The following is an 11435-nucleotide window of genomic DNA, read 5'->3' as shown; positions in this document are numbered from 1 at the left end:
CGTTTCAATACTCATGACAATCTAAAGTGGATTAACATAACATGACCTGCAGAATGCAGGGCAAGCATAGACCTTTCACTTCACACCATCACACTCTAGCGGCCAGTAACATAATATACAATTCGTTTCGCCTTCTGCTTTCACGTTGAGGAAGAGGGGGCATAGAAAACCATCGTTGGAGGAGTGCTGCATGGGTAAAACATGGCTGCTGTGAATTCATCAGAGAGACGCCAGGGCGACCCCAACGATGAGCTGGGGGACCCGGGGGGTGTAGCACAGAAATGCGAATCATTTGAGTATAAATCGACAGACTCCGATAACACTTTTGCTGTTGAAGAAGACAGAATTCCCGAGGGCTCCAATGAAAATAGAGAATCTAGTATTGTTACCGATGGGCTTGCTAGCCAGACTGAAAGTAGCATTGCGCTTCGAGCTAATGATAGATCAGAGATAGGTAATGAGTTGGTAGATTTAACATATTCTGAAGAAAATACCCACAACACCGATGTTTCCTACAACAAGCAGCGGCATTTCGATTGGTCTGAGACGGAGGACGAGGAAGACCGCACGGATGCAAAAGAGAATGGAAACGATGGTACGTTTATGTTTGCTAGCTAGCGTTGACTATGTTTCTTTCTTCGAATAGCCTGCCTTATAAATATGAGCTATCTAAGCTCACCATCTATCTATTTAGGAAAACAGTCGTGTGCAAAAACAGACTGAAATGTACGGGGTATCCCTGGAAATATGCAGGATGCAGCATTGACTGTAAATGTGCTCATGATCACTTTAATTGCCAAGATCCACTTAATGAGCTAGCTTTGTTATTGGCCAACCGTTTATCCAATAGAATATTGATCACGCAGGTGACTCAAAATAGTACACTAATCGTACCCTTTGATGTCATAAATGCCTTTTCATAATATTTGTGTGGAGATTGATTTGTGTAGTAGGCCTGTTTTCATATTTAGTCTCAAAACGTTTGTATTCATGCTTACTCATGAACGCTTCACAATGACAATGTTGTATTTCTTTTGAATTTATAGTTCATAATGGTGACATGGGGAGGACTCCTGAGGTGCAGCAGGACAAGATTACTGACGATATCTCATATGCAGAGGGTGTGGAAAAGGAAAAATCACATTCTGACGAGGAGATGGATGTATCAAAAGACACAGGTGAAGAACAAGATTGTAATGGAGGAAAGGGGGCAGAGGAGGAGGAGGAAGAAGAAGAAGAAGAAGAAGAAGAGGGAGGAGAAGAGGAGCGAACAGTGAAAAGGAGGAAATGTAGTCTGGAGTGCAAAGACTGTGGGAAGAGGTTCACTCGTCGGGAGACATTCAACCTCCATCGTCACTTTCACGCTCACCAGGATGAACTGGCCTCACTCACCTGTAAGGAGTGTGGCCTTACCTTCCATCACCGCAGCAGCCTCATCAAGCACCGCAGTGAGCACCAACAGAAGGTTGAACAGCCTGTGGAGCGGAAGAAGAGAAGGAGCCCACAGGGAGTCCACAAGGAGGAGAGGCCAGGCTTCCAGTGTGACCACTGTGAAGAGACTTTCCCATCACTGAGCAAACTGAGGCTCCACACCTGCAACTGTGCCCCGGATAAGGCGTACCGCTGCCCCCTGTGCCGCAAAGAGTTCCGCATGAAGATCTCCATCACCAGCCACATGCAGAACCACTCCCTGAGCTCCCACCCCTTCCGCTGCCAGGAGTGCCACAAGAGCTTCTCTGACATATTTTCCCTGCGTGACCACCAGGGCTCCCATGCCTCCCTCAAGCCCTACGCGTGCCCCGAGTGTGGCATGGTGTTCAGGCACCGCTCTGTCATGGAGGACCACCGTCGTAAGCACACAGAGGACACACAAGGCCCCCACCGGTGCAACATCTGTGGGAAGCACTTCAAGTATTCCAGCCTCCTGCAACAGCACCAATACCTTCACACGGGCCAGAAACCCTTCCGCTGCCCAGACTGTGGCAAAACGTTTGCCTTAGCCCAGAACATGAAGGCGCACTGCCGCCAGCATAGACGGCACCCCCACGCCTGCACTCTTTGCCCCCTCACTTTCCCCGACCAGGGCAGTCTGCAGGCTCACATGTCATGCCACGAGACAGTCGGGGGACTAGATAAGGAGAACACAAACCACGGGTTGGAGCCAAAACGTATATTCAACTGTCCCCTCTGTCCTCAGAACTTTCCTTCACCAGCTGACCTGAGGGCTCACATGCTGATCCATGAAGCAGAGCATGAGAGGATGGAGAACGGGGCGTGTAAAGACTGGGAAACAAACCGTTACACCTGTCCACACTGTCCTGCCACCTACTCTGACCAGTCTAATATGATGGCCCACCTGACAACTCACACGTCTGCCCGGGTCAGGGTAGAGAGGCAGGGTAATGGACTTGAAGTAGGGAGATCTGCTCCACTTAACACTGCCAACGTCTCAGGGAGGTGGCATAGGGAGGAGATGAGTAGTAAGCCTTTAAAGTGTCCAGACTGTGGCAAGTCGTTCCGTCACCGCTCAGTGTTAACGTTGCACATGCGTATTCATTCCAAGGACAAGCCTTACCAGTGCAGGGTGTGCAACAAGTCCTTCAGATTCAACAGCTATCTGCAGCAGCACATGATCATTCACACCGGGGAGAAACCATACAAGTGCCCAGACTGCAGCAAGGACTTTGCTTTTCTGCAGAACATGAGAACCCATCAGAGGCTGCACACACAGAAACCGTTCCGCTGCACAAAGTGCCGTAAGGGATACAGCGACGAGAATCAGCTTCAGCGCCATTTGCTGTCACACAACGGCGAAAAGCCCCACAAGTGCCACCTCTGCGAAAAGAGCTTTGGGCTGGCCTACCTGCTGCGGGACCATCTGAACACCCACACAGGCGAGAGGCCCCATCGCTGTCAGGAGTGCCACAAGACATTCCCCTGGCTCGGCAGCCTGCTGGTGCATCAGAAAATCCACGCTCGAAAGCGCCAGGGGTCGAGTCAGCCTTATTCTTTTCCAATGGCCATGAGGATAAGAGGCAGGGGTAGCAGGGGCCGGAGCGGAGGCAGGCTGGCATCAGGCTGGCCCAGGTGGGGTGGAATGGGGCAATCAGGTATGGACACGCCCCAACAAACACCTCCATATCAAGTCCCAATGTCAAGGAGTCCTGAGTGGCAGAGGAGGCCGGCCCAGCCACAGCCACCCATTTTTTCATCCCAGATGGATATGCAGCAGCCAGGGGAGACGTCTGCGAGAAGGCCTCCACCAGTCCACCAACAGTGGCGGGTGGAAGGTGGAGAACTGAGGCCTGTCCCACTGCCTAACCAGTCTCAACCGTCTCAGGATCCTGAAAGACAACCAGCGCCTGTCCAACAGCAGCCATCTCCACAAACACAGCCACAGCAGGTACCACAGTCTCCACTGGTACAACAACAAGTACAGTTACAGCTACAGCTACAGCCACATCTACATCCGCAGCTGCGCCAACAGCAGGTTCAGCATCATCTACAGTCTCCGCTGATCCAACAGCAATTACAGTGGCAGCAACCAGGTGGACAGCTCCAGCCCCAGCTAGTACCACAACAGCAGTGGCAGCCTGACAGACAGTTGCTCCAGCAAAAGCTGCCCTGGTTACCAGATGCTCAGCCCCGGCCCGCCCTACCACAGCAACCCCAGCAGTGGCACTCAGATGGCCTGCCTCGGCCAGCCCCACAGCAGAGGAGTTCAGGCAGGGTAGAGGCACCTACAACATCACAGCCTGGCCTTAGTGCATCTCAGAGCCTAGAAACCCCTCCTCCAGGAGAAAGTGGAGGGACCATGCCCTTGGGTAACAAAACACCAACAGTGGCCAGGCCACAGAACCCCAGCCCATTAGCTGTGAGTGAGCAGGAGCAACACAGGCAACATCCGAAGCCCATGAGCTGGGGTAACACACCCACTACACCACCAGTCCCCACACTGAGCTCTGTTCAGCTTGACTTCCCTGGGTCCCCCATTTACATGGATGGGGCTGCTTTGTGGGGTGGGCTAAGGACCTCTCCAGCAGTGCCACCATCCCAGAGCACATCAAACAAACTGGGCCAAGAGCTTAACCTGCCAAGATGGTCGAGCGTCTCAGTGCCAATGCACAAAGCTGTTAATGAATCATCCACACCTTCTAGAAAAGAGGACACTAGAGTTTGGGACTTTAATGCACCTCTGGTAATGTCCCCAACTGTTAGTTCATCAGAGAAAGCTGTGAGTGGGCGTGAGCAGCAGAAACAGTGGTCTCCAGCTCTACTCGGTACATCCTCCTCAGCTCAGATGGGCCACAGCTCTGTCATGTCAATTTCAAGCCCTCCAACTCATGGGATTGGAGGTAGTCCCTGGGATTTCAAAGGTTCCCCCTCAAACAAATCAGGCCTTAGCCAGGAGTTAGAGCAGCAGCAGCAAAAACATCTATCCTCCAGCTGGACCAATGTACCCACATCCACTCAGAATGTTCCCATCTCCATTCAATATGACCCACAACGTTTCACTCATGGGGTGGGACCCACTGTGTGGGGTTTCCAAACCACTCCAGCTGGACCGCAGCAGCAGCCAATGGTAACAGGCACTCAAATCATAATAAATCAGACCTCTCCTTTCTTCTCTCCTCTCCCTCCGCTCCCTCCTCTTAGTTTGCCTAGCTCACACCCTCTTCACTCTGTAGCAGTCGGCTCTCTACCAAGGCCTCCACACCCAAACATTTTCTTCACGCCACAGGCGGTCATGAGTGAGAGGCCACACATGACACAGACCCTGTCGCTACCTCAGCTCGCCCCACGGCCTGTTCCTCACAAACTGGGCCGTTTGCCTTACGCCCCAGACCGCCTTCTCCAGTGCATGATCTGTGGCTGCTCTCTACCCCGGGAGTTAGACTTGCAAATGCACTACATGCAGCATGCACAGGGAGAGATTTGACACTGGCAAAGAGTGCATCTACCACTCTGTTTTTCCAAATGTTTTTAATGTACATTTATTGTATAACTATAGCAATTTAGCTGTGTTTTGTGTCCATTTTGGACATTGTCCATGTTGTTGATCTCTCACTCTATAAGAAAGGGTCAGATAATCTCAAAAAGTGTATAGTTTGTTAACTTGATCAAGCACGGTTGTCAGTTTTCTGTGTTCACAGCTTTGCCTTGAACTGCAAAGAACTTAGAAATATGACTGTGTAATGGATTTCTTGGCCAGTACCATCATATTTACTGTGTTGTAAACATACTAAGGATTTACAGTCCGTGGCCAGTTTATTAGCTACACCACCCTGTTCACAAAAATATTTCGCTCCTATAGACAGTGAGCCACGTGGCCTTGGCTTGCTATATAAAGCGAGGCACCGAAGCATTCAGTTACTATTCGATTGAATGTTGGAATGGGCGAAACAAGTGACCTAAGCAATGTTGAGCGTATTATGATCGTTGGTGCCAGGTGCGCCGGTTACAGTATCTCATAAATGGCAGACCTGTGTTTTTCACACACGACAGTGTCTTGGGTTTACGGAGAATGTTTTTGTTTTTCGCCCCAGTCAGTGGTACTAGTTGGGCGAACCTTAAACTGGCCACTGAGTGTGTATGTCAACTTATGGATTTTTGTTAGTTTTTCTTTCTGTGTACACTGCTGTCTTTGTTACACCATTTTCAAGTTTATTCCTCAAACAAGTGGTTTTCACCTGTCTTGCACTGTATATTTGTGCCTTTATTGTTTCAAAACACTCTGCATGTTCTTTCTGCTCTCTCTTAATGTTGTAGTGGGTGTTATTCAAATTGTCAAGTCTCTGAATAATGAGTCATTTGTATGAGTAATTTCTTATTCTGTCTTCATTTTTTTGTGAACATGTGTCTTGTTTTGGTGCTAGAGTTATGAAATTAGGGTTATTGGGAGGAGCACACATTTTATGCAAACAGTGTGGCATGGATTAGTATACAAATTAATTTATTGCATTAAAGTTAATAACTAATAACTAACTTTACCTGTTGGGTTTGTGATATTGTATCAACAACATGACAATGTTGCCAGAAGATACGCTTGTTTACACTGAGCTGCACGGGGGTCGGAAGGCAATCATGGTTACATTAATTTACTGTGGAGCAGACACGAGATACGGGTCGGAAAACGTACCTCAATCCAAGGATGGGATATGCCACTGAATGCCAAATGTTACCTTTATCCAGATTGTACATATCTTGCGCCGGCTCCAGGTGTCTCAATGTAACCATGTTTTCGTTCAGACACCAGTACAGCTCAGTGTAAATCAACGTAATGGTAGGGTCGTTATCTTCTGGCAAAACATAATGTAACATATTTGACATTTTACTACATATGTGCATTAGCAGTAGTTTTAAATATGTAAATACCTGGTAATAAATATCATTGGGAAAGAATGCCCTATTGTTGTCTGTATTCAATAAAACACAATGACATAGTAGTCCTGCAGTAATGAAAACAGTCTACCAAATCAATGTTTCTGTATCTGTTACATTGCATGTTGAGAACTAATGGTTGGGACTAATAGTGCTTGGAATTCAAGACGAATGGGAACTTGGAAAAAATGAGGTCAAATCATGACGTCAGTCAGGTCGTAAAGTCGGAGCTCTAGAAAGAGGCAAGAAGCAACAGCAAAACGATTCAAGACCAAGGGGTATCATCATCCTCTTCACTGCCAGATTCTACAGGGATGCTGTCTGGAAAGCTGCTAGGAAGAACGCCTTCCTTCAGAGCCATGGTATGTGTTTCGCCGAGCATCTCAGCCCGGAGGACATAGAAAGAAGGAACAGGTTGTGGCCAACGATCAAGATAGCACGAAATGAGGGGAAGGCTGCTTACTTCGTCGGAGGACGAGGCTTCATCAACGGTTCAGAAATCCATATTCCTCCCTAAAATCTCACCAGAAGGAACAGGTTGATGGTTTCAGCCATGGTATTCTCATCTTCCTTATATTGTTTACCTAACAAACATAAGGTGACTATTTTTCAGAACACTCAGGTACCTCAATAATGTATTAGCTTGTTGTATGACCAGACCAGAAGACCTATTTTGTTTAGTAACTTACGAAGAAGACTGAAAGTTGTATTTATTTTGTATGTATACAGTAACTAAGATACTGTTTTAAAGGGCATACAGGTCTGCTCTGACTTTACACGGTTATTGTTCTATTTAGTTATTAATACTCATTTCCAAGTGAAAAATGTCTTAGGAACATGAATATGTAAAACATGTTTTACTCAATTTTTTATGATCAGTTTTCATATGCACTTAAAATAGTAGGTACCCTTTTATTTAAATTATTATTTTCTATTTTATTTCTCAGAATAGTACCTGATTACACTAAAGAGGGTTTTTATTCTCTCTTACTACAAGAACCCTTGGTTTGGTCTTGAACATAATTTTCAGTTGAGTTTAATTTCAAAGACGGATAACGTCTAGCTCAATGTTTATGGAATAAGCTATTTTCACTTTAAATTTACGTAAATGGTGCTGGTTGCTTATCGTTTACGTTCACTGCTCCTACGTCTTTGACTCATCCTACTACAGTTTATAATTTTATATAATCTTTGTTTTGTCTTTGTCTATCGTTTCGCTTAATGCTAGGGGGTTACCAAACAATGTGAAGCGCAAGGCCTTATTTGTATTTGCTAAACAATTTCGAACAGATTTTTGCTATTTTCAAGACTCTCACTCAATTTCGGCTGATGCCAACTTCTGGAGGTCACAGTGGGGCAACGATATTTGGCTTTCCCATGGATCTGAACGCTCTGCTGGTGTCACTACAATGAAAAATACCTTTTGGTGGTAATATTCTACACTCGGAATGTGACCCCTTTGGTCACTTTATTTGTCTTGTGATCAGTTACAATGACATTACACTCATTACTGTAAACTTCTACGGGTACAACACCAAACATGAGAATGATCAGTTACAATGACATTACACTCATTACTGTAAACTTCTACTGGTACAACACCAAACATGAGAATGATAAGTTACAATGACATTACACTCATTACTGTAAACTTCTACTGGTACAACACCAAACATGAGAATGATAAGTTACAATGACATTACGCTCATTACTGTAAACTTCTACGGGTACAACACCAAACATGAGAATGATAAGTTACAATGACATTACGCTCATTACTGTAAACTTCTACGGGTACAATACCAAACATGAGAATGATAAGTTACAATGACATTACGCTCATTACTGTAAACTTCTACTGGTACAATACCAAACATGAGAATGATGAGTTGCTTGTATCTATAGAGAAACATATACTTCATTGGTTATCTAAATTTCCCAATTCGTTATTATTGATAGGAGGGGACTTTAACATTACTATAGATAATTAAACTGATAGATGGCCCCCAGGTAGGCCAACCAATCAGAATTTGGGTTTAATACTTTTTATGGAAAAATTTGATCTCACTGATATACGGAGAGAGAGGTTTCCGGCCGACAGATCGTTCACTTGGAGTAACAAAACAGGTTCCAGACAATCCAGAATAGATTTTTGGCTTATATCCAAATGTATTGATAGTGAGTGTGTTACTACAAATATTTGTACTACTCCCCTCACAGACCATAGGGCCATTTACATTGATTTCAAAATATTTACCCCTGATACTAACCCTGGTAGAGCATCCTACTGGAAGCTAAATAGCTCATTATTAAATAATGATATAGTTACATTTGAGGTTAAAGATCTGCTCTCACACTTTTGGGAAAGGGCTTGTGAAGAAAAATCTTATTGCAAGAACTGGGAGCTCTTTAAATTTGAGGTGTCCAAATACCTTAGAAAATATGGTAGTAATCTTGCTAAGACCAGAAGAGCTGAGGAGGAAAAGGTGATCATTAAGATAACTTGCCTTTCTCAGAGGTCCCCAGTCAGCCTCTCTGGGGAGGAGAAGATGGAACTGATTGAGTTACAAAATAAACTGGATAATATGTATAGATTAAAAGCAAAAGGAGCCTTTATTAGATCTAGGAAAAAATTGATTGAGGAGGAGAACAGAATTCATCCTATTTCTTTAGACTTGAGAAATTTCACTCTAAAAATAACACTATCCATAAGTTAAACATTGATGGTGTTATTACAGATGACCAAAAAGTAATCTCTAAATACTGTAGCAATTTGTACAGAAAATGTTATAGCTCTACGTACTGTCGGGAATCCACAGATATGTTTTTTAACTCACTGAATAATGTTCACTCTATCAGTGATATAGAATCTAAACAGTGTGATGAACCCATCAAAGTTGAAGAGATTATAGAGTCTATCAAACATCTAAGAACAATAAATCACCAGGTGTTGATGGAATTACAACTGAATTTTACAAATTATTTTCTGAACAAGTAGCTCCCTTCCTATTTGAAGTCTTTTTAGAGAGTATTAAAAACAATGTTCTCCCTCCTACAATGAGTCAGGGGTTAATAACACTGATACCTAAAGTCTAAAAAATAAGTGGTGCTCATCGATAACTGGCGTCCAACTTGTCTTCTTAATAATGACTATAAGATATTTGCCTTACTACTTGCAAAAATAATTAAAGACGTCCTGGATGCAATCATTGATGAAACACAGTCTGGCTTCATGAGGAACAGACATATTTCTAACAATGTCAGACTAGTATTAGACGTACTTGACTACTCAGACCTAATAACCGAGGATAGCTTCATATTATTTTTAGATTTTTCTAAAGCATTTGACACAGTAGAGCATCAGTTTCTCTTCCACTCCCTTGAGAGACTTGGCTTTGGGGATTTTGTCTGTAAGGCTATTAAGACTCTCTATGTAAATGGTAACAGCACTATCAAATTGAAATATGGCACCTCACCTAGATTTGAGTTAAAGAGAGGAATTAGGCAAGGTTGTCCTATCTCTCCGTACCTGTTTTTATTAATCACCCAACTTCTTGCAAATTCTTTAAATAATAGTCCTGTACAAGGTATTTCCATAGCTGGTAAAGAAATTATTATAAGCCAGCTGGCTACGATACCTCACTTTTTCTGAAAGACGCTAACACAATTCCCATATTGATCAATGTGATACAATCCTTTTCCAAAGCGTCTGGTCTATATCTTAACATTAATAAATGTTAACTCATAGCTGTCAAAGATTGTGTGGCACCTTCATATAATGGTATTCCAGTAAAATAAGAACTTACATATTTAGGCATAACCATTACAAAGGATCAAAAGTCTAGAGGCTTACTAAATGTTAACCCTCTTATTTAAAAAACCCACAAGAAGCTAAATCAATGGCTACAGAGGGACCTATCTTTCAAAGGTAGAGTCCTAATAACCAAGGTTGAAGGTATTTCTAGACTAACATATGGCGCTCTATCTTTATATCTTGACAGTAAAATAAGCAAGGAAATAGAACAGATGCTTTTCAACTTTCTGTGGAGAAACCGTACCCATTACATTAGGAAAACTGTTGTAATGAACACTTATGAGAATGGTGGGCTGAATTTTCTGGACTTTACTACCTTAAATAATACTTTTAAGATCAATTGGATTAAACAATTCCTAAGAAGACCCACTTCTATCTGGAATTTTATTCCTCATCATGTCTTCTCTACTTTTGGTGGCCTTAACTGGATTTTGTTTTGCAATTATAATATTGACAAAGTTCCAGTGAAACTTTCTGCTTTTCATCGGCAGGTTTTCTTGTCATTGTCCTTAATTTATAAACACAATTTTTCTCCACACAGATATTATATATGGAATAATCGGGATATATTGTATAAAAATACTTCTTTGTTTTTAGAATATTGGTTCCGAAATAATATCCTATTGGTGAGCCAACTGGTAAATGCAGAGGGTCTTTTACTCAGTTATAAGGAATTCTTATCACTTTACAAGGTCCCTGTAACACCTAAAGATTTTGCAATTGTTTTAGACGCCATTCCCTCAGGTGTTGCTTTATTATTCAGGAATGTGTCAAGACCTGACCCTCAGAACCTACCTTCTATTAACCCTGTTGACTCATCAGTAGGAAAGATTTGTTTCTCATTTGGTCCATTCAACAACAGAGCGATACGAACCTTATGTCGTGCCTTATTGGAATGGATTTATTGATAATATCTGTTGGAAAAAGTTTGGATGTTGCCACACACATACCTACTTGTTAACAAAATTAAGTAAGTTTCCTTTTAAATTATTCATAAATATTATCCTGCCAACCACTATATGAAGATGTTTAAGGAAAACAACAACTCAAAATGCTCCTTTTGTAATGACCACCCAGAAACAATGTTGCATCTTTTTTGGCATTGTATTCATGTAAGAAAACTCTGGCAAGACATCAGTAGATTTATAATTGAACACTTTTATGAAGATCAAACACTATTGTGGAGAGATGTACTGCTTGGATTCTTTACCAACCATAGGAATAAGCTGAAACATTTTTT

The 11435-nt window shown here is 43.1% G+C and overlaps 1 protein-coding gene across 1 annotated transcript; it reads left to right on the top strand.

The window, feature by feature from the left end:
* Nucleotides 1–190: 190 nt before the first annotated feature.
* Nucleotides 191–6402, top strand: LOC139390083 (uncharacterized). Its single transcript, XM_071137229.1, has 2 exons — nucleotides 191–595; nucleotides 1047–6402. The coding sequence occupies exons 1-2, from the start codon at nucleotides 202–204 to the stop codon at nucleotides 4937–4939; spliced, it is 4287 nt and encodes a 1428-aa protein (XP_070993330.1). The 5' UTR covers nucleotides 191–201; the 3' UTR covers nucleotides 4940–6402.
* Nucleotides 6403–11435: the final 5033 nt, after the last annotated feature.

The sequence above is a fragment of the Oncorhynchus clarkii genome, chromosome 3 (assembly GCF_045791955.1).
Source record: "Oncorhynchus clarkii lewisi isolate Uvic-CL-2024 chromosome 3, UVic_Ocla_1.0, whole genome shotgun sequence".
Classification (NCBI taxonomy): Eukaryota; Metazoa; Chordata; class Actinopteri; order Salmoniformes; family Salmonidae; genus Oncorhynchus; species Oncorhynchus clarkii.
Note: the sequence above shows the minus strand (reverse complement) of the source record. Positions and strands in the feature narration are given on the sequence as shown.